This window comes from Aquarana catesbeiana, linkage group LG11, assembly GCF_042186555.1.
Source record: "Aquarana catesbeiana isolate 2022-GZ linkage group LG11, ASM4218655v1, whole genome shotgun sequence".
Classification (NCBI taxonomy): Eukaryota; Metazoa; Chordata; class Amphibia; order Anura; family Ranidae; genus Aquarana; species Aquarana catesbeiana.
The window spans coordinates 225,555,401-225,579,835 of record NC_133334.1 but is presented as its reverse complement, the minus strand read 5'-3'; the positions used below and the strand labels follow the sequence as shown (position 1 = coordinate 225,579,835).

The window sequence follows — 24,435 nt, the reverse complement described above, 5'->3', positions numbered from 1 at the left end:
CGGTGCCTGCATCACGGACTTGCGTACCATCATCCCTCAGCCTCTGGTAGTACCGCTCCCCTGGGCTTTCACTCACTTGATCAACAGTCCATGTGCCACTCACAAACAGTCGATCACCCAGTCTTCTTCTTCTTCCACTTAGCTCCTATTTCCTCCTGATGGCTCCTCCATCTTTCCTCTCCGGTCTGGCCCGCTCCCAGTGGGGGGCGTCCAGCTACACCAGCTATTACATGCTGCGCATTGTCTCCAACTCCTCTACTCCCCATGGCATGGCCCCCCCTTCCCCACAGGGGGGCGCTCACCTTCCGTCTCCCTCCCCGCAGGGGGGCTAACCTTCTCTCTCTAGCGTGGCATGTGACCCCAGCTTATATGCGAGACCCGCCTCCTGCCACACAAATTAACGATTGGCCAGAACTCCACACATGAGCTGCCTGCCATTCAGATCCCAAGTCCAATCTCTCTTCCAGAACCATTTCCACTGAAAGTATGAGGAGGCATCTCTGGGCCCGAGCACAGGTGGCCACACCCTTCACTACACTGACACTCCCAGTCCCCAGAATAAACAACCAGGCCTGAAACAAGAATACAGGCCTGACTAAATTTACCTGAAACTGTACCCTATCATCTAACACGGAAAAAAAAAAAATCACCTACCTTTAGGTAGTGACCGCTACATATACATACACGCACAAGAAAAAACAAAATTTTCTTCTATTGCGTTTGTAGGATTACGTCTTATTTGCCACATATTGGGATTATCAATAGGAAATCGTGTTCTGAGTAACATTCTCTTTCTTGTAACACGATAAGTGTTACAGCCAAAGTCCTGCTCTGCTTTTTTACATTAGCAGATGGCATATTACCTCTATATAAATTATTCACATATGATTGCTGAGATGGACATGCAATGTTTGCCTCCACTTGCACATGTTTAACATGTTATAAATGAGAATCTGATTCTAAAATCTTCATTACAATCCATCCCACCTCCACCCGCCAAAGAACAATGAAGCTGCAGCAAAACAGCAGAATCTAGCTTGGCGAATGTGTCTAGATTGGTCGGTCTGCTTTAGTTTTATTTTTTTTAAATGTCCCATATGTATAGAAATGTGGTTTTTGAAACATCAATACAGGGCCTTAAGAATATTTACCTTCAGCTAATCACATTTACATATCTAAAAATTAGAAAAAAATAAAAAAAAGGCTTCATTATTTGACAATATCGTAGCAGAAAGGAGTCTAATAAAACCAATAGCACTTATCTAATAGCACCAGAAATGAGTCTATTGCCTAAGTAGTTTATATACAAAGCTACATTTAATAATTTGGTAACATTGGACACATTCAGCAACAGAATGACATTGATTGTGAAATCTTGTACTAAAAAAGAAAAAAGTAAAAATAACATCCCAGAGACCAAGTAAGCTAAAATGTTCATGTTACAGTCCAAATATACAGATCATAATATTCCACTCAGTAATGAAACAACGGCAGCCCCGAATCTGTCTGGTACGTCGGCAATCAGAAGACGAGGGTCAGGAAGGTTTCATGTTTTTGAGTCGGATTTCTCGCTCTAGTTCAAACTGTCTGTAGTCCACTCTCTCCAGGAATGACTTCCTCTCTATATACCTGTAAATATATAGAGGAATTCCAGTTAAATGCGCTATGGTCATCCATTAACACAACAGCATGATATGTTAACCCCATTTACGCTGGTGGAAGATGGCGCTTTAACCCTTTAGCTGCCAGAGCCGTTTTATGTGCTTTGCACACATGCTTAAAAAATCATTTTAGGCCCAAAGATTACATAAAACCCCCAAAACATTATATATTTTCTGAAAGCAGACACCCTGGAGATTAAAAAATAGTGGTATTTTCACATTTTTATGGCACACGATATTACCGCAAAATTTCACAAAAAAAAAAAAAAAACATACATACACACAAACATAATAAATTAGCCATTTTTTTTTGTAAAAGATAAAAGCCGAGGTTGCACAGAGTAAATAAATACCCAACATGTCAAACCTTAAATTTGCTTGCGCCTGTGAAATGGCGTCAAACTTTAGTACCCTATATTTTCCATAGGCAGCACTTTAAAAGCCCCCTATAAGTCATCAATTTAGTGTTACAGAGGAGGTCCGGTACTAGAAATATTGCTCTCGCTCTCCGGTGTGCACGGCAATATGTAACGTGTATTGCAACTGACGTTTGCATGCGTTGACGCCCCGACACATGCATCTACGTTCATATCAGGGGGAGGGGTATGGGGGTGCAGCCGCCCTAATGCTTCCACCTGACAGGCAGGAGTCTGCTTGTCAGATTTAAACACAATCCTGGCATTGCAGCCACTGGGAATATGTATAAACCCCCCCTGCTGTCAGGTCAGTATGGACCTGGCAGCAAAAGGGTTAAAGGCTAAGCTCATCTTTTCGGGCAGAATTTCACTTTTCATTAAAAAAATTCATTTTTGCCCCAGCCATCTCAATGTACTTATCTCTCACTTACCTCATCTATAGCAGCTCGGAATTTTCATCTATTTGTTTTTTTTTTTTTTTTTAATGATTTGTTTCCATTACTTCCTGTAGGTCATATCCCATCATGCCCTGCCTTAATTCATCACAGAATAGGGCGTGATAGAGCATGTTCACCTGTCTGGACAACACCTCCCTCATTACAATACCACCTCTTGATTGCAATGGGCCGACCTACACATGCCAAAGTAGCTCATGGGATATTTACGCGCGTTTTTTTTTTTTTTTTTCGTTTTGCTGCGTTGTCATTTGTTTTTTCACGTGGCAAAATGCGTTTCACGTGTTTGCTTCTGCATTTGAAGTGCAGCTAACAATTAATGGCCGAAAGTGTGATTAGTTAATTTAAGGTGTATAAAGCTGTCCATACACTATACAATCTGATTGTCTCTGTATGATCTCCTTTAGATTTACCAAAGCTATATAACAGGAGGATTCACCATCTATCCAATCACTCTGTATCAAATCAGGCACTACATAGTTGATGGCAGATCTAATAGAGATTGTACAATCAGATTGTATAGTGTATGGTGAGCTTTACAGATTTCCAGGGACTCCTGTTTTCAATACTACAGCTCTGCTTCACATAGGCTGTTATCTGATCGCTCAGCTCCTGCACACTCTACCAAATGAACACTCTATGCAAAAAGAAAATAAGGTAGAAAAAAAATCGATAGCTGTGTATTTAGTGAGAATGGTGATTAATGATTGCATTGGAAATGCATGAACCTACAGGAGGTGAGTAGGAGTGATCTCCTGGAGGGAGAGGGCAGGTCCAGGTTGTGTGTTAATGAGGTCAGTGGGTGAACTCTTTCCTATTTGTTAACGGTTTTCTCACCCTAAAGGACGTCCAGGAAATAATGGAGGAGTGTTTTATACAGCAAATTGGAGGCTGAAGTAAGGCCTGGTCTAGGACAAACAGAAAGCTTTTTCCTTTCCTGCAAAAAATTTACATGAATGCTATATTGGTACGCAGGGAAGCTAGAAAAAAAAAAGTTAACCTAAATGGTCTGTTATGCCGGAGGCTGGTAGAAGGGGCTCCTGATCATAGGGCACTGTGACTGGCTGCACTTTGCTGACTTCATCAGGATCAGTAGTTGACTGTAAGCTGTTGGAGACAGCTCGGTCACAGTTATATCAGTGGCTGTGCATAAAGGACCTGCTGCTGCTTGTGTCTGTTCTGAGTACCAGACTGGATGTAATAAACAGACGCAAACATCACAGCACACCTGTGGATTTAGGAATGTGAGGTGGCCAATCAACACCCCAACGCCACAATTCTTAAACATTACTCAGCTGTTTTCATTTGTATATATACTAGAGGAAAACATACTGTGTAACCAGATTCCAGTTGTCATTTCTCATGTTCTAAAAGTAATGAAGAATTTCAGTAGCAACTCTACCAGCACCAACACGAATACCTTTCCTTTACATGGATCTGATTTAACCTGTGGCTACAGACATGATCCTGGTGTCAACACTTCCTGTCCAGGATGTACAGTGCCTTGAAAAAGTATTCATCCCCCTTGAAATTTTCCACATTTTGTCATGTTACAACCAAAAACGTAAATGCATTTTTTTGGGATTCTATGTGATAGACCAACACAAAGTGGCACATAATTGTGAAGTGGAAGGAAAATGATAAATTGTTTTCAATTTTTTTTAAAACGAAGTATCTAAAAAGTATGGCGTGCATTTGTATTCAGCCCCGAGTCAATACTTTGTAGAACCACCTTTCGCTGCAATTACAGCTGCAAGTCTTTTTGAGGATGTCACTACCAGCTTTGCACATCTATAGAGTGAAATTTTTGCCCATTCCTCTTTACAAAATAACTCATGCTCTGTCAGGTTGGATGGAGAGCGTCTGTGAACAGCAATTTTCAAGTCTTGCCACAGATTCTCAATTGAATTTAGGTCTGGACTTTGACTGGGCCATTCTAACACATGACTATGCTTTGATCTAAACCATTCCATTGTAGCTCTTGCTGTATGTTTAGGGTCGTTGTCCTGCTGGAAGGTGAACCTCCGCCCCAGTCTCTAAGTCTTTTGCACAGGGCCGTCTTTAATTTTGATTGGGCCCTGGGCAAACATTTTCTTGCCCCCCCCCCCCCTCCATTCTGAGACATACAAAAAATAGCAGTTAGACTCAAAATCAGTTTACTGCAGCAGATCACGCAGCGATTGCAATTGTTTGCCAGAGGTTACAGCCTATCCTTACTGCTCACTGGCTGGTTTCTAGAGGTTACAACACATAATTTCTGCTTGCCGATTGGTTGCTAGAGGTTAATGTACATTATTTGCGCTCACTAATTGGTTGCTAGGGGTTATAGCACATCATTACCACTTACTGATTGGTTGCTAGAGATTAAAGCAGATCACTACTGTTCGCTGATTGGTTGCTAGAGGTTAATGCACATCATTACCTCTCACTGAGCAGTGGAGCAAATAATTGAGCAAGTAAAGGGGCACATTAATACACATACTACAGGAGAGTGTCAGAGAGTGCAGACATGCTACAGGAGAGGTTCAGAGACTGTGGACATACTGCAGGAGACAATCAGCGACTGCGGACATACTGCAGGAGATTACCAGAGACTGCGGACATACTGCAGGAGATTACCAGAGACTGCGGACATACTGCAGGAGATTACCAGAGACTAGGGACATACTGCAGGAGATTACCAGAGACTGCGGACATACTGCAGGAGATTACCAGAGACTGCGGACATACTGCAGGAGATTACCAGAGACTGCGGACATACTGCAGGAGATTACCAGAGACTGCGGACATACTGCAGGAGATTACCAGAGACTGCGGACATACTGCAGGAGATTACCAGAGACTGCGGACATACTGCAGGAGATTACTAGAGACTGGGGACATACTGCAGGAGACAATCAGAGACTGCAACATACTGCAGGAGATTACCAGAGACTGCAGACATACTGCAGGAGACAATCAGAGACTACAGACATACTGCAGGAGACAATCAGAGACTGCGGACATACTGCAGGAGATTACCAGAGACTGCAGACATACTACAGGAGAGGTTCAGAGACTGCGGACATACTGCAGGAGACAATCAGAGACTGCGGACATACTGCAGGAGATTACCAGAGACTGCGGACATACTGCAAGAGATTACTAGAGACCGGAGACATACTGCAGGAGACAATCAGAGACTGCGGACATAGTGCAGGAGATTACCAGAGACTGCGGACATATTGCAGGAGACAATCAGAGACTACGGACATACTGCAGGAGACAATCCGAGACTACGGACATACTGCAGGAGACAATCAGAGACTACGGACATACTGCAGGAGATTACCAGAGACTGCGGACATACTACAGGAGAGGTTCAGAGACTGTGGACATACTGCAGGAGACAATCAGAGATTGCGGACATACTGCAGGAGATTACCAGAGACTGCGGACATACTGCAGGAGATTACCAGAAACTGCGGACATACTGCAGGATACAATCAGAGACTGCGCACATACTGCAGGAGATTACTAGAGACTGGGGACATACTGCAGGAGACAATCAGAGACCACGAACATACTGCAGGAGACAATCAGAGACTGTGGACATACTGCAAGAGATTAACAGAGACTGCGGACATACTGCAGGAGATTACTAGAGACTGGGGACATACTGCAGGAGACAATCAGAGACCACGAACATACTGCAGGAGACAATCAGAGACTGCGGACATACTGCAAGAGATTAACAGAGACTGCGGACATACTGCAGGAGATTACTAGAGACTGGGGACATACTGCAGGAGACAATCAGAGACTACGAACATACTGCAGGAGACAATCAGAGACTGCGGACATACTGCAGGAGATTACCAGAGACTGCGGACATACTGCAGGAGGTTACCAGAGACTGCGAACATACTGCAGGAGATTACTAGAAACTGCAGACATACTGCAGGATACAATCAGAGACTGCGGACGTACTGCAGGAGACAATCAGAGACTGCGGACATAGTGCAGGAGATTACCAAAGACTGTGGACATACTGCAGGAGACAATCAGAGACTACGGACATACTGCAGGAGACAATCAGAGACTACGGACATACTGCAGGAGACAATCAGAGACTGCGGACATACTACAGGAGATTACCAGAGACTGCGGACATACTGCAGGAGATTACCAGAAACTGCGGACATACTGCAGGAGATTACTAGAGACTGGGGACATACTGCAGGAGACAATCAGAGACTGCGGACATACTGCAGGAGATTACCAGAAACTGCGGACATACTGCAGGAGATTACTAGAGACTGCGGACATACTGCAGGAGATTACTAGAGCCTGCGGACATACTGCAGGAGATTACTAGAGACCGCGGACATACTCCAGGAGACAATTAAAGACTACGGACATACTACAGGAGACAATCAGAGACTGCAGACATTATACAGGTGATGGTCAGAGAACTTTCAGCAATGCACAGCTTTACAGTTGAATAACACAGCTCAGGGTTTAAACAGTCAGGCATTTTATGGGTGTAAGAACATACCTGGCCAGCCAAACTCACTATATACATTCAGGTGTGTAAGCGGGGCTTCCACTCTCTGCTCTCACTACAACAGCCGGGAGTTCCACTGATGCTTTGTTGGGGGGCCGCGTCACCCGTGAATTGGGGCCCCGATGACAGCTTTGCAGAGCGCATAGATGACACGGAGGATGTATTCCCGTGCTAGCCAGTTGAGGGGGGCGGGGCCGGGAGCTCCACTGACGCTCTGACCCCGCCAACGTGCAGCCTGTATACTTGGAACAGAGCGGCTGTAGTGAGAGCCAGTGATCGGAGAGGGAGCGTCAGTGGAGCTCCCGGCCCTGCCCCCCGGACCTCTGTATTCACTAGCCAGTATAGAGGGGGCGGGGCCGGGAGCTCCACTGACGCTACCACTCCGATCACTGGCTCTCACTACAGCCCTTCTGTTCCAAGTATACAGGCTGCACATAGGTGGGGTCAGAGCGTCAGTGGAGCTCCCGGCCCCGCCCCCTCTCAGCTGGCTAGCGCGGGAATACATCCTCCCGTGTCCTCTGTGCGCTCTGCAAAGCTGTCATTGGGGCCTCAATTCACGGGTAGCGCGGGCCCCCAACAAAGATTGGGCCCAGGGCAAGTGCCCCGTTTGCCCTGCGCTAAAGACGGCCCTGCTTTTGCGGAGTCTAACAGGTTTTCTTCTAAGATTTCCCTGTATTTGGTTCCATCCATCCAACTTCCCATCAACTCTGACCAGCTTGACTGTCCTGGTGAAGGAAAGCATCCTCACAACATGCTGCTGCCACCATGTTTCACGGTGGGGATGGTGTGTTCAGGGTGATATGCAGTGTAAGTTTTCTGCTACACAATGTTTTGCTTTTAGGCCAAAAAGTTCAATTTTGGTCTCATGTGACCAGAGAAACTTCTTCCACATGTTTGCTGTGTCCTCAATGTGGCTTCTCGCAAACTGGTCTTTTTATGTCTTTCTTTCAACAATGGCTTTCTTCTTGCCACTCTTCCATAAAGGCCAGATTTGTGGAGTGTGCGACTAATAGTTGTCCTGTGGACAGATTCTACCACCTGAGCTGTGGATCTCTGCAGCTCCTCCAGAGTTACCATGGGCTTCTTGGGTGCTTCTCTGATTAATGCTCTCCTTGCCCGGTCTGTCAGTTTAGGTGGACATCCATGTCTTGGTAAGTTTGCAGTTGTGCCATACGCTTTCCATTTTCGGATGATGGATTGAACAGTGCTTAGGATATTTTTTTATAACATAACCCAGCTTTAAACTTCGCCACAACTTTATCCCTGACCTGTCTGGTGTTTTCCTTGGCCTTCATGATGCTGTTTGTTCGTTAAGGTTCTCTAACAAACTTCTGTTGGCTTCACAGAACAGCTGTATTTAAATTACACACAGGTGGACTCAATTTACTAATTAGGTGACTTCTGAAGGCAATTGGTTCCACTAGATTTTAGTTAGGGGTATCAGAGTAAAGGGGGCTGAATACAAATGCATGCCACGCTTTTCACATATTTGTAAAAACTGAAAACCATTTATCATTTTCCTTCCACTTCACACTATCACATAAAATCCCAATAAAATACATTTACATTTTTGGTTGTAACATGACAAAATGTGGAAAATTTCAAGGGGTATGAATACATTCTCAAGGCACTGTATATGTATGTATGTACAGCAGATGGGAAGCAGTTCCAAAAGTGGAACTTCCACTTATTCGTCTCTACCCCCCCCCCCCCCCCCCCGCAGTGCCGATATCGCTGAACTCCAGGACAGGTAAGTGTCCTAATGTTAAAAGTCAGCAGCTACAGTAGGTGTAGCTGCTGACTTTTCATTTTTAAAGGGGCAGGCGGAACTTCTCTTTAAATGTCAAAAAATATACTTAACATATATACTAATACTTATTGCCATCTAGTGGACAAATGCGGTATTTTTCATTTCAAATGACTGAAAATCATTTGTTCAGCACAGAAAATAGCCTAATAACCTTTGTTTTTTGCCCGATTGGCATAGAATGAATATACATGCATTTTCACTATACAAATTGCAATGCAAATTTTTTATAAACACACCAAGTGACTGTCCCTCCACCAGAACCTGCAATCTTTGCTGTCTTTAAGAGCTACAGCGAGAGGAGAATCTTCAACATTGAACAAACTACAGAACACAGTAGTGGCATAGGGGCCAGTGGGTAGAACCACAGTGCAGTGGGCGCCAGGTATATGTAACACTTAAAAGCGTGAGATTCTTCTGTATCCCTTTGAGAGAACAGAGATCAGCAGTAGCGGGGGGGGGACGGGACGGACGGAGTTTTACCCTTTGCTTTACAGGGATGCATTTTTTTTAATCCAGTGGCACTTTAAATATGCAGATAGAAACCTTAGCACATTCCATGGAGAAAAACAATGATGCAGCCATCTGGTCTACACTGCAGGCAGTGGTCATTCTAAATGGCGTGCGGGTAATTAAAGGATGTTCTGTAGCTCTGGAAGCCTGTGTGAGGGTTACATAAGAGGATGTGGTGCCAGAGTACAGCAGTATCCTCCCCTGCAGGCAACTGAAAGCCAACAAGTAGAGGCGCATGCTGAGTCAGGGCAGCCTGGGCACATGAGAGCAAGCAGTACTGTGTTCAGTGAAGGAGTCATGCCAGCTGCTTACACAGCACAAACCTGTGCCAGGGGCACACCAGCCTGTTCCCTTTGTGTTGTTAATACAGGGCACTTGCTCTGCTTTATTAATAGTATAACGTGCCTATGTGCTCCATTGTACTTGGTGCCCATGCCATTAGCTCACCCCAAATACACATTTCAAAAGTCATTTATCACAAAAGCCGCCTTCAGTCCTGTGGACAAGTGATGTTTGCAGACAGCCAGAAGGCTTCTGCGTTCTATTCAGCAGAAGGACAAGACAATGCAATGCCCTTGTGCTGTCAACTACCAGCTCTATAGCTGAAGATCTATTGCTATTATTTGCTTTTAATTCTAAATATGAATTCTAAATAAAATCTCTATAATCAGTCATCCTTAATTTAAAAACACTACACCCTAATCATTTGCTGTCTTGACTACTGTAACGCACCTGTCATTTAAACTTATTGAATCTGAAAATATTTAACAGTGGGCATCCATTGCCTAAGGATACCTTTCATATCACAAGTGACAGGCTCATTGAAGCATTTCGGGTGCTGGTATAATTCCTGTAGAGTGATGTCAGATGGATGATTTTACATGCAGAGCATTTCTTAATAAAAAGTCGATGTGTGCCTTCCGCCTGCTGAGCTACAATCCCCTCAGCATGAAATGACTGGAGATCTTGGTCTCTTGTCACTTGGGGGGGGGGCAGAAATGTTCAATATTGTATGTTGGAAGTCGATTTCTCTCTCGCACTTCTGTGCTAAAGCGCACAGTTCATCTTCTCATTTTTGTGCCGAGATGATAAAGGTCATGTGTACATGTTGTATGATAACGCAGAAGAGTTTAGAATTATACCAAGATCATTGTGACCCTCTTTTACAGAATGAACCCACTTCTAAACAAAAGACAGACCCCACTGTTATTATGGTGAACTTACGTCTGTCTGTTTTTGTTTTAAAAACTAAAGACATACAGTGGCAAGAAAAAGTAAGGAAACAGTTAAGTAATGTGGCTACTCTTCCTAGAAGTGGGCGCCCAGCCAAGATGACTGTCAAGGCACAATGCAGAATCCTCAATGAGGTGAAAAAGAACCCATGAGTAATAGCCAAAGGCCTGAAGACATCACTGGAACTGGCAAACATCCCTGTTCATGAGTCTACCATACGTAAGTCTTTTAACAGGCAGGGTGTCCATGGCATGAACATCATGGAGGAAGCGGCTATTCTACAAAAAAAAAAAAAAAAAAACACTGTTGTGTGTCCGAAGTTTGACAAAGAGCAACTACGCTAATGGGAAAATGTTTTGTGGACTAATGAAACAAAAGTTGGATTGTTTGAGAGGTATACTCAGTACTATGTATTGTGCAAAAAGAGGACAGCTTACCAACATCAAAACATCATCCCAACTGTGAAGTATGGTGGAGGGAACATCATGATTTGGGCTTTCTTTACTGCCTCAGGGCTTGGACCACCTGCCATTGAGGGGAAATGAATTCCCAAGTTTACCAAAATATCCTATAGAATAATGTCAGGGTTGTTGTCCGCCACCAGCTGAAGCTTCGTAGAAGTTGTGTGGTGCAGCAGGACAATGACCCTAAGCATTGAATTACCATCACAGACAGGCTTCAGAAAAAAGAAATGCACCTTTTTGGAGCAGCCCAGTCAGAGCCCAGACCTTAACCCTCTAGAGATGCTGTGGAATTACCTTGAGAGCTGTTCACACGAGACATCCTACAAGTGTGTCTGAGCTAAAGCAGTTTTGTAAAGAGGAATGGTCAAAAATTGCTCCTAAATGAGGTCTAATCCAGAGCCATCGAAAGAGCTTGCTTGAAGTCATTGCTGCCAAAGGAGGTTTGACTAGTAACAAGGGTTCACTTACTTTTTTCTCCACCAGTGTGAAAGTTTAATGGGTGTGTTCAATAAAGACACAAGAGTACCCTTTTTTCCCCCTCTTAAATCGGTACCTGCTACTGCTCCCACAATCCTCGCCCAGGGAAGGTAAACATCCTTTGCCCCATCCCCTCCCGCAGCCTCCTGGAACATGTCACATCTCCCTGGAGGCTGCAGGACCATTAAAACAATGCGCCATGTGAGCTTGTGAATGGGCAGCGAGGAGCCAGTTGTGGTTCCTCAGGAAGCCATAGCCAGCTCTCATATCCAAGATGGCGGCGCCAAGGACCCACAGGGGTAAGAAGAACTATCTGCGGGAAGCAAGATGCTGGACTTTAAGTCCAGATAAGTACTTGTTTTTTCAAAGACAGCAGCTACAGTATTTGTTTTACAGTATTTGTAGCTGCTGACTTTAAAAAAAAAAAAAATGAAGTTCCTCTTTAACTACAGACATGCAACTACATACATCTGCACTGTGGAGATTTCCAACTTGACATCTTTATTATATGTGGCAGTGATTGATAATGAGACACTCTTACCCGTCTTTTCCTCTGTTGTGAATAGCCAACTCTTCACTGATCCCTTCTTTCTCTTTGAAGGATTCCCAGTCCAGCTTAGATTTCTCAAGTGTGCTCATCTTCTGCTTTTTGGATCCCAATTTACCCAGAATGCTGCTCATGCCACCCGGTCTCTTCACACTGAAACAGGACATAAACACAGGGGTAAGTGTCAGGATATTCCTATACAAGCAAATAAGAAAAGTGCAACATGAATTATAACAGTCCAATGAGGCAAAGAGCATACCAAATACTGACAGAGCTACTGCCTCCACGTTCTTCAGAGACTTACTACTGATTCATGAATTCAATTCAAACTTCTATCACTCCCCACAGGCTCCTCAAACCTTCCCCTCTCATGTGCATGTGAAAGAAACCCTGTCACCAGACTATTCATTTCAGCAAAAACATTCTCAAATGATTTTATGTGCACTTTATGTATTTAACACAGGTGGCTCCAGTGTTTTGACTAGAGGTCATATGACGTCATTCAGAACAAGCCGCTCGTGCGCACCTGACACACTGCATCTCCAATCACGGTAAAGAGCCTATGATGTAGGCTCTTTACCATGTGATCAGTTGTGTCTAATCACAGAGTAACTAGGAAGTGCCGGTTATTGGCATTTCTCTATTCACGTGGACAGAGCGTGAGTAGAGGAGAGCCGATAAACGGCTCTACTGACATGGGGGATCTGCACTAATAATCAGTGCAGCGATTATCAGTGCAGCCCCATCAGCGATGCCCACCAGTGCCCATCAGTGATGCCTGTCAGTCGCGCCCATCTGTGCCACCTACCAGTGCACATTATTGCCGCCTATCAGTGCTGCATATTAGCGAGCCACCTCATCAGTGCCACCTCATCAGTGCTGCATATCAGTGCTGCATATCAGTGTCCATCAGTGAAGGAGAAAACGTACTTATTTACAACATTTTTATAACAGACACAAAGAAAAACTTTTTTTTTTTTACATTTTTGGTCTTTTTTTTTATTTAAATAAAAAAACTCAGTGGTGATTAAATACCCACAAAAGAAAGCCCTATCTGTCTCAAAAAATTTGTAAATTTTGTTTGGGTACAGCGTTGAATGGTCATTCAAAGTGTGAAAGTGCTGAAAGCTGAAAATTGGCCTGGGCATGAAGGGGGTGAAAGTGCCCAGCATTGAAGTGGTTAAAGATGAATTCCAGGCATGGTATACATTTACATAGTTACATAGAACCAGCTTGTACCAATGTAACTACCCATATATATCATATCTGGCCCCTTGAAACTGGAAATCATTACTAATCGTTACTCCACTAGCTTCTGGGTCCTGTGCTGAGCAACCAGCCTAAAGCAAGTGTACTCCTGTGACCCACAAGAGAAGTAGGGCCAAAAAAGCATTTGGTCCTTCTTCTCTTTAAAAAGCATGCACTTTACCTATATTTACCTTAGTAGACATCCAAAAGCCCTAGGACTGCATACATCCAAAAGCCCTAGGACTGCATACATCCAAAAGCCCTAGGACTGCATACATCCAAAAGCCCTAGGACTGCATACATCCAAAAGCCCTAGGACTGCATACATCCAAAAGCCCTAGGACTGCATACATCCAAAAGCCCTAGGACTGCATACATCCAAAAGCCCTAGGACTGCTACGGGGTGCCACCATCTTGGATGAGATGTCAGCAGCCCCAGAGATCAATGACAAGTGACAATCTATAGTTTTCCCATTCAGTTCTTCCCTGCCTACTACATAAAAGATTATGTAATGAGGTGAAGGAAGGAGTGAAGGAGCTTGGCCAGCATAGACAGTAATTAGACACACCCCGTGTGTTGTATTCTCTGAAAACAATGCAAGGTCTTTTATTATAAGGAGAGGACAGAAAAAGGGCAGGTGCCTGTTTGGACCTTCTTCGATGAACCCCTGCAGTGTTGTGAAGAGGACCGGGCACTGCTGGAAAGAAGATTTCAATAAGAACCATCAGCCTGCAGGACATGAGACATACTTCAGTTCAGCGCATGAAAGAGAAGAAAGGAGCACCTGGTGTCCAAAAAATACAACCCTCCTGAGGAGTTACAAGCTTTTTGCATTTTACAAGCCAGCATTTACCATCACAAAGAATGTTACTACCACGGAGTCCGCCCATCTCCATTAGCATGTACCAACAGACCTGAAGGAGGAGGAGGCAGTGCCCGCGAAATTGGTTGGGTCAATCCGTATGTTCTCACGCTTTCAATAAACGATTGTAACCTCACACCAATAGTTGCCTATTTTTAGACACCGGGCGCGCCTTCCTTCTCATTCAAACATTAATTCTGCTGAAGCGACAGCTCTGTCCTACCTCTAAATAGATACTTCAGTTTAGGTAAGTTATGCGATTGCAGGTGTAAATATTTTTGAACTAAACTTCAGCTTTAGAGCTCATTTACACAGCGTTTTAGAGGTCCTCTGTCAAAACCACATAGCGTTTTAAGCCACATTACTTACAGTATAGCCTTAATAGATAAAGTTCAATGCTACGCTTATTTGGGAATTTGGTGTGTATTGGATACTTATGACGTACACAAAAGTAGGATGCAGCTGCCTCCGGGGGTCCTACAGATTTTACGCGTGTAAACGATCCATTCAAACAATTTACAATCTAAACACGGGTATTTTAGGCGTGTAGTTTATACAGGATCTTCCAATAGCTCTGCCAATAAGAACCTGAGTTCTGTTCAGATATTACACATAAAACAGAGAGAATGAGCCCTAAAAAAGAAAAATAGTATGGCAGTGCATGCACCTTTTAGGGTCGGTTCACACATGGGCAACACGACTTTAGCGCGACTTTGTACCGCGACTTCAACGCGGCTTCAGCGCGACTTTAGCGCGACTTCGGCAAATTACGAGGCGACTTGAAGTCGCCTCCATGACAGGCGACTTTGCCTGTGGCCAATCACCTCTCTGGGAGGGAGGGGTTTTCTCTGCAAAGTCGCTTGAGAGATCCGACTTGCAGGCGACTTACATTGAGTTGAATGGGTACAAGTCGCCTACAAGTCGGATAGAAGTAGTACAGGAACCTTTTCTGAAGTCGGAGCGACTTCAGTAGTGTCAATTAAGACGCTCCCATTGCCTACCATGATAATCTAAATGCAAAGCGACTTGGGGCGACTTGAGGGCGTACAAGTCGGATCCCAAGTCGCCCCAGTGTGAACCGACCCTTAGGGGAACGTTGAAATAACAAACAAAAAGTTCTTAAAATAAAAGAACAAAACCATAGGGCTGCTAAAAACATTCTGTTCATTTTACTGCAAATATTTCCAGGAATATAACCTGTTTTAATCAGAGGATGGAAAATTTCCGACAGAATTAAGCAAACAGAGCAGGGCTAGCAGTCCATTCCAATAACAATAAAATAAAAACAGGCCTCTGGTGTCATTTTTTAATTTTTTTTTTAAGGTTCACGGCCTGACACACACTGGATAGATGGGAACAAGGAGATTTATAGCAGCAGGTGAAAACGGAATATCCCTGGGATGCAAGACATTTCTTAAATGTGAACTCCGGGGGAAGGTAAAATCCTCATTTGTAGTGGGGACTGCCCTGGCACTGCAAGGGATAGACTGACTGTCGATGGGGGAATCGAGAGAATTTCTTTTCTGCAACCTCTGGCTGCAGGAAAGAAAATTGCTCCGTCTATGGCCGGCCTAAAGCAGTATGTAGCCCTTAATATACAATGGCTGGAGTAAGCTTTACAGTATATCTAAAGTCAAAATTGCCCAACTTATAGGTTTATTGCCATCTGCTTTTCCTTGGGAAGACTGCCCTTCACTTCTTGTCCTAGAGACACAGGTGAAGGAAAAACCCCTCTTAGTGGTCACCAGAACAGGTGTCCCCATTAGATTTCCCCACACTACTTGTTCCATGACCTCTAAAAATTTGAATTTCTTATTACTTTCTGTCCTGGTGACAATGGTCTACAAGACGAATTTAGAGGGTGATTCTGCCCAATGGGGACAAAGACAGCGACAGAAATCTGAAAGGGATTCTTAAATTGGCCATCGGGTTGAGGTCAGGACTCTGTGCAGGCCAGTCAAGTTCCTCCACCCCAAACTCTCTCATCCATGTCTTTATGGAGCTTGCTTTGTGCACTGTTGTGAAGTCATGTTGGAAAAGGAAGGGGCCATCCCCAAACTGTTCCCACAAAGTTGGGAGCATGAAATTGTCCAAAACGCCTTAAGAGTTCCCTTCACTGGAACTAAGGGGCCAAGCCCAACTCCTGAAAAACAACCCCACACCATAATCCCCCTCCACAAAATGATTTGGAGAAGTTAATAAAGCAAGGTCCCTTCTTGTTAAAAAAGACAAAATCAAACAAGGTCCATAAAGGCAGGCAGGCCAGTCAAGTACTTCCACCCCAAACTCGCTCATCCATGTCTTTATGGACCTTGCTTTCTGCACTGATCCAAATCATTTGCTTGAGGGGGGATTGTGGTATGGGGTTGATTTTTCAGGGGTTTGGCTAGGCCCCTTAGTTCCAGTGAAGGGAACTCTTAAGGCGTCAGTATACCAAGACATTTTTGGACAATTTCATGCTCCCAACTTTGTGGGAACAGTTTGGGAGTGGCCCCTTTCTGTTCCAAAATGAATGCACACCAGTGTGCAAAGCAAGGTCCATAAAGACATGGATGAGCAAGTTTGGGGTAGAGAAACTCGACTGACCTGCACAGAGTCCTGACCTCAATCCGATAGAACACCTTTGGGCTGAATTAGAGCGGAGAGTGCAAGCCAGGCCTTCTCATCCACATCAGTGCCTAACCTCACAAATGCACCTCGAGAAGAATGGTCAGACATTCCCATAGACACACTCCTAAACCTTGTGGACAGCCTTCCCAGAATAGTTGAAGCTGTTATAGCTGCAAAGGGTGGGCCAACTCAATATTAAACCCTACGGACTAAGACCGGGATGTCATTAAAGTTCATGTGCGTCTAAAGGCCAATACTTTTTGGTAATATAATATTTTATATATACACACATACATTTTATATATATATATATATAATGTATGTGTGTATGTGTATATATATATATATATATATATATATATATATATATACACACACATACATTATATATATATATATATATATATATATATATATATATATATATATATATATATATATACATACATACACACACACACACACATACATTATATATATATATATATATATATATATATATATACACACACATACACACATACATTATATATATATATATATATATATATATATACACACACATACACACATACATTATATATATATATATATATATATATATATATATATATATATATATATATACACACACATATACACTGTGTTCATTTTTGCTTTTGCTATGTGTAGTGTAAGAGACATGCTGCAGCAGTGAAAAGGTTAGCTATACATCTAGCTCCTTCTCCCCAGTTCCCACCATTGTAGAGATACAACATACACATTGGAAACATTGGAAAACAAAAGCGGGGTGGAAGAAGCAGGCAGTTCAGATAGCACAAAGGGCTGGAACCACTTTCCCATCACTGAGATAAGACAAGACAGTGGTTTCCATAGCACTCTGTAAATACAGGGGTGACACATTTACACCTTACTATGGCAATAATGTAAAATAAACACAGCCATGCCTTCACTAAAGGCAGTGAGAACGTTAGGTTTGTCTTTTTTTTTTTTTTTTTGGTTAAAGTCAAACCCTGGGCACATAAGGACACACATTAATGCAGTTCTGCGTTCATTAGTACATCATTACATTTATTTTCTTTTTAGCAGTGTAGCTACCAGAATTTGACCTGGTATCACCCTCTTGCAATCCCTTTACAGCAGAGCTCAGACACTGAGCGAGAAAAGCAACACAAAGAGCCGATCAGTTCAGGTACTCACAAGATGCAGATTCATGGTAGGTAAAAGCAGAGTGTCAGAGAGGTATGCTCAGTAATTGTACTGCATCTCCTTTACAGGCTGGAGGCAGGTCCAGGACAACCTGGGCTTAGAGGAAGTGGGCTGAATAATGCTGGCCAGCTTAAACCCAAAACACTGAGAAGGAAACAATGTACTGCAGGGGACAGCTGCCTCCCGAATGACCCATAATCTAAAGCAGTGGTTGCCAACTTATCAGCTAAAGAAGGCGCCACACATAATGTTTATTATAGGCAGTGCTTGAGAGGACCTAATAAAGGAAATGAGGGTCGGAGCGTGTGGACATGCTTCATTTTTGGCTGGGGATATGCTACAGAAGACTATACCAAACTGGGAACATGTTACATGAGGCCAGTAGAGATCAATGTTATTACCCGAATTCATATACCAAAGGGCCACATGTTGGACACCATGGATTTAAAGACTGGTGGAGCAATTCTGAAGCATAAGGAGAGGTGGAGGAAGCACAGATACAAACTATGAATGAAGCAGAGGCTGGGAGATCTTTGCACTGTTGATCCTCAGGTACAGCTTCCTCTCCGTCAAGGAGAACAATGAGCAGTACAACAGTGAGAACATATCTGGGAAGACTGGCAGAAAGAATCAGCAGTGCCTCTCATGTAGCGAATATACGGCTATTTCTATTTCTCAAGAAGAAATCACAATAAAGGGAAATTGTTCAGTGTACTGCTGGGCCACATTAACATTTCTATGAGTTCCATTTAACATTAAATTTTCCCTTTTTAACCTCAGGTCCACATTCAGAAGAGAGAAAATACCAGACACCAGGTCACCTATGACCTCAAGCCATTCCGGATAAAGTGTCACAGTGTAATATAACACAAAAATGAGGGAAACATAAAACCTTAAGTAAGCCTGACAATCATAATAGTTAAAGTGACACTAAACAATATCCTTACGCTCCAAAAATAATCTATACACATCCACTGCTTAATGATCCCGTAATCTTTTTTTCATGCAATTGATTCTTACTGAGTTTTTCTGACAATCTTCTTGTAACGTCCTCTGTGAGCTCCCAAACCTTTTCTTTTCTCCGCTCACTTCCATTTGTTTGGAACAAGCAGCTCTCTTTAGATGGGGTCATGTGCACACTCTATGCCAGTGTTTCTCAACCTTTTTTCAGCCAAGGCACCCTTTAAAATTATGGACAGTCTCAAGGCACATCATTCGAAAATGTAAAAAACGATTCTAATAGTTGTACATAATGCGGGAGCATCCACACACGTAGGACACCCAACGTTAGAGGAGATTGATTTTTTCAAAGCAAATACACTTTTGTACACTAGTACTCACTAATATTCCAGTGGTTCCCACTCTTCCTCAGTTTCTCTCCCTCACTCAGCTAATGTGACTCCAGTGTTGATAGAGAGGGGCAGAGGAGGGTCAAACAAGGATGCTGTGCAGGCGAACACCACCCTTCTTATCAACACAGATTGTTAGGATGCCGGTGGCTGGAAGGTTGTAATGGTGCACAATAAAAACCCGTGGCTTTGTGTAACTAAAAGGCAGGCTTCATCCATCTACTGACTTGTATACATTTCTTATTAATTTTTAGGCATTTTGCCAAGGCACCCCTGAAGAAACCTCAAGGCACGCTGGACACTACAAATCCCACAGTCCATAGTACCTAGTCCATCTCAGGAGCAAGCACGAGAAGGTGGCTATGTTCCTACATACTGTAGTACTATGGAGCAAGAATGTAGCCACCCTCCAACAGGAGTCAGATCACAGCAGCAAGATGATGGCCGGGCAGGACTCTTGCTGATCTGAGTGGACATCATATGACGTCCTCTCAATCGCGCAGCGACATACACCATAGTTTATGGACTCTATACCTTTCCTACAGACTAAATATACACCAATTTGGGTTATTTTCACCAAAGAAAAGTAGCAGAATATATTTTGGCCGAAATTTATGAAGAACAATTATTTATTACAAAAACAACAAAAGAACAAAATTGTATAACAGAAATTAAGAAAAACGTGTTGTTTTTTCAAAATGTTTGGAATTTTTTCAATTATTTAGCAAGGAATAAAAAACCCAGCAGTGATTAAATACAATCAAAAGAAAGCTCTAGTTGTGTGAACACAATTATAAAAATGTAGTTTGGGTACAGTGTTGCACAACCACGGAACTGTCATTCAAAGTGCATCGTCGCTGAAAGCTGAAAATTGGCCTGGGCAGTAAAGGGGGTGAAAGTGCCCAATATTGAAGTGGTTAAGAATACATACTTGAATATATATTAAACCAGAATTTAGTGTCATTTTAAAAACAATACTAGGCATTAACCCCATAATGAATAATTCCCTCTTGAAATTATTTTTATTGACCCTACAGCTATACATATTTTAAACTGTCTAAATTCAGACCGCCCGGTAACACAAAAAACACATCTAAACTCCATAGTCTCTGGAGCAACTCATCTGCTTTCACCTCTGCTGATGTGTCATTTCAGGCAAGCTTAGCAAAATGCAATGAATGATAATGAGAACTTTCTCCCTGCAATGCTACACTGCACTGCCCTCCGTAATATCCTGGAATTGTACTTGCCCTTGATCCATGCTCGAAAATAACATTTTTATTGCTGTGGTTGAATGCCACTGGCGCATATTTAATCCCATTTTAGATGAAGAAAAGCAGCTCAAGCAAAAACACATAAATAACATTTCTGTGCTGAAGTCTGTAAAATACTAGCAAGTAAATATAAGCCTATGTTCCTACACAAGTCTATAAATACAGGGGGCCAGAAATGGCATTTCTGTTGTCGTTATACTTCTATAAATAAGCAGAGCATATAGGCAACCATAACAGCGACCCCCATCCTGATACCATCAGTACCACCCTCCACAACCATGGCTCCTAAGTCTTAATGTGCCACGAATACCCCAAGGAAAAAAAAGGGCATCTAAGAGGCGGTGGGATATGAGTTTAAACAAGGTAGTGAAAGGGCAAGTAACAGAAGAGCCCACTGGCTTAGGTTAGGCTGCTCACAAAAGGCAAGGCTACCCTTCTGTGGTGGCTCTTCATCAGAGTCCTGATGATAAAGGGACCTCCCTTGAAATGTGTCAGCCATAATGGTCCTGAGTAGCTTATTTCCATAGCGTATAGAGGATGTGCAATGGATCTGACATCTCTGGATTTGGAATATATTGATGAGCTTGTATATACTTGTGTTTGTGAGTATTTTTGCTATAATTATATTTAAAAATGGTATATAAAGATAATGCACTAGACTGGTGCGCCCTCTTTTTTTTCTTTTTAAAGTTCCCAACCACCACTGGCTGTAGCACAATTCTGTCTCTTGCCACTGTCCATGCCTGTTCATGAATGTGGGGAGTTCCTTTGACCCCTGAAACACATTGGCTGCCTTAACACAACATCAATAAATGAATTTGGACTCATATTTTTTGGTCTGGCGCTCCTTCCATATATGCAAGTCCTTTCCACGATTACCCCAAGGACACATTCATGTCATCAGGACTCTGATGAAGAGGGGACTCCCTTGAAACGCATCAGCCATAATAGTCCCGAATGGCTTCTTCCCATGACAGAGTGGATAGGACATTGCTGGTTTTGGAATATATTGAGGAGCTTGTATATACTTGTGTTTGTGAGTATTTTTGCTTTTAGTTATTTGCTTTAATTATATTAATAAATGGAATATAAAGAGAATGCAATAGGCTTGTGCGCCCTCTCTATCTTTTTATAGTGCCATGTGTATCAGTTAGTCCTAAGAGGGCAGCAAAGCGTAGTGGTCCTACACATCTGTAAAGTGGAACAGTGAGAGCTTATTGGTTTCTGAACACCACACTTGAGCACAGGAGGTTGTTTTTTATCAGTGGCTGGGAAGTCTGTACAAAGCAATGACAAACTGAAAGCTGTCCACTGATATTCACACATTGAGTGGTTACCTGAGGTTAGGGACAGATGTATAACCCCGGATGTACACAAAGGTCTCCAGGGAAAGACATCTGTCCTTAAAGGGGTTGGAAAGGTAAAAGTTTTTTCACCTTAATGCATTCTATGCAATAAGGTGAAAAAACATCCGACAATACCCCCCCCCCCCCCCAGCCCCCCCGTTTTACTTACCTGATCCCTCGAAAGTCCCGCGCTCGCTCCCGACATCCTCTTCACCGCTCAACCTGGCCGTTGATTGGCTAGAGTGGATGGATTGAAAGCAGCGCAGCCATTGGCATGCGCTGCTGTCAATCACATCTAATGACGCGGCGCGTCGGGGCCGAGTGATACAGCGAGCGGCTATGGCCGCTGGTTGTATCACGGGAGTGCGCCCACAACCACTCAACACCATGGGAGGGAGCTCGCATGAAAATGTTGTGTCCTTGCGGGGGGGGGGGAGCCGAGACAGCTGCCGAGGGACCCCAGAAGACCAGGTTCGGGGCCACTCTGTGCAAACGAGCTGCACAATGGAGGTAAGTATAACATGTTTGTTATTTAAAAAAAAAATAGCTTTAGTGATTCTTTAACCACAGGCAACCTTTTGATGGACAGATACATGCCAAGAACCGTGGCCAAAGTCCCCTTGTTATGCCCTTCTTTTTTCCAGTGTGAGTTCTGCTATACAGAGGATAATAAAAGGTGGATACCAAGGTAAATGCCACGAGGTCCCACACGGGGAACATCGACCGAGGCCCCGCACAGGGGGGCGCTGAATAAGGCTTCTCACCAGTCGCAAATTGGGGACCACTGGACCCCTCACAGGGGGCACTGGTTGAGACCTCGCACAAGGGGCGCCTACAGAAACCCCACACAGGGGACACCACTGGGCCGTTCACAGGGGGCATCCACTAAGGCCCCTCACAGGGGGCGCCTACGGAGAGCCCACTCAAACAACCCCCCCAAAAGGGGGTCGCCCTCAGAGCCCCCACAGCGCCGTCCCCCTGGAAGAAGGCATCCGGCATGGTCGTGCGGACTAGCAGGCGCAAAAGCCGTGGCCTAAATTTTCGGGCCGCCCGTCGCGAGTGCACAGGTCCGCAGGGGGACCGGACCAGGCTAGAGCCAAGGAAGGAGGGCGGATGCCCGCAACGGAAAGCCCGCTCTAGGGCTGCCCCACATGTCTCCCAGTCGGTAATTTTCCACCGCGAGTGCTCGGTAGGCCGCAAAGCCGTGGGCTAAATTAGTGGAGGGCCGCCACAGGGGGTGCGGATCTGCGGATGCCTAGTCACCCACCCAACCATCCAGCAGGTGCCAAGATGTACCCCCCCCCATAGTGACAACCCTGGAGGGGAGGAGGGGGTGGGCAGAGTGTCTGAAACACCTAAGCCAGAGGCCTTACCCTGGGAAGAGGGGGGATGTGGAAGAGAACCCCAGAGGGACCGACCACCCCAGGGAGTACCCGTGCCTCACACCACTCCAGAGAAGGAGAGGAGGGGGCCCCTTACTTACTGCTCCAGCGAGTGCGCGGGTAACGCTCCAAGACAGATACTCCTCGCCACCAAAGTGGGGGGGCTGTCGACCATGAGGAACGCTGCGACTCAGGCCGAGACCCGGTCGTATGCGACCTAGCGAGACGTTTAACTCGCAGGGCCAGGCCCTGTCCAGTGGAGCTATATCGCGGCTGACTTAGTGCGTAGCTGCGGTCTGCACGCGCTCGCTGGCCAGACTGGGGAGACCACTGGATCTTAGTGTCCAGCCCGTCGCCCAGTCCAGCAGTTGATTGTAGATCTCACAGGAAAAAATCCAAGAGAAAAAAAGTAGTTTAAAAAGCAAAAACAAAAAATTGTCAGGACCAGAGATCCCAGCAGGGAACTAGGTCCTTACTCCTGACTAGGCAGAAAAAAAACAACTGAAGGCCTATAGCAGAGAGGGGCGTGTATTTGACCTAACACTGCCTATAGGCGTAGCCAAGTCTTTTTTTCTGCCTAGTGTCCTACTCCTGTAGGGGGCGATATAACCCTATGGTTCTGAATAATGGAGCGCTGTGTCTGTCAATGAACGAAAGAGAAATTTTATTTGGCTACAGTGTTGCATGACTAATGCAGTCCTGTACTGCAAAAAATGGCCTGGTCATAAAGGGGGTAAATCATCCGGGGGGTCAGGTGGTAAGGAAGTCCATTTATTTAGGCTGCCTAACACAATGGACCCAAAGTCAAACTTGATGCTATTTTTGTATTGCAGTGCAGTGTATTGCATGTTGGTGTAAAACCGAGCATTGCCACGTAGGTGCACTGGAGTGGCATTTAATATAAACGAGCAACATGAATTAATGCAGTGCATTGGTATGAACAGGCACTACCCAGAACAAATCTGCAGCAGCCCCTCCTTGTCTCTGCTATGCCCGAATGTCAGTGTGTTTAGCAAACACCTTTTTAACGCAATG

At 44.2% G+C, this 24,435-nt stretch overlaps 1 protein-coding gene across 2 annotated transcripts in view; it reads right to left on the bottom strand.

Moving 5' to 3' along the window:
• Window positions 1-1,295: 1,295 nt before the first annotated feature.
• The window catches only part of CFDP1 (craniofacial development protein 1), a 126,152-nt gene continuing 103,012 nt past the window's right edge, over window positions 1,296-24,435 (bottom strand). For both annotated transcript variants that reach the window (XM_073605433.1, XM_073605434.1), the window contains exons 6-7: window positions 12,114-12,272; window positions 1,296-1,629 (exon numbers count right to left, since the gene is read on the bottom strand). In XM_073605433.1, coding sequence (XP_073461534.1) covers window positions 1,536-1,629; window positions 12,114-12,272 — 253 coding nt within the window. In that variant the 3' untranslated portion in view covers window positions 1,296-1,535. The remainder of the gene's footprint in view (window positions 1,630-12,113; window positions 12,273-24,435) is intronic.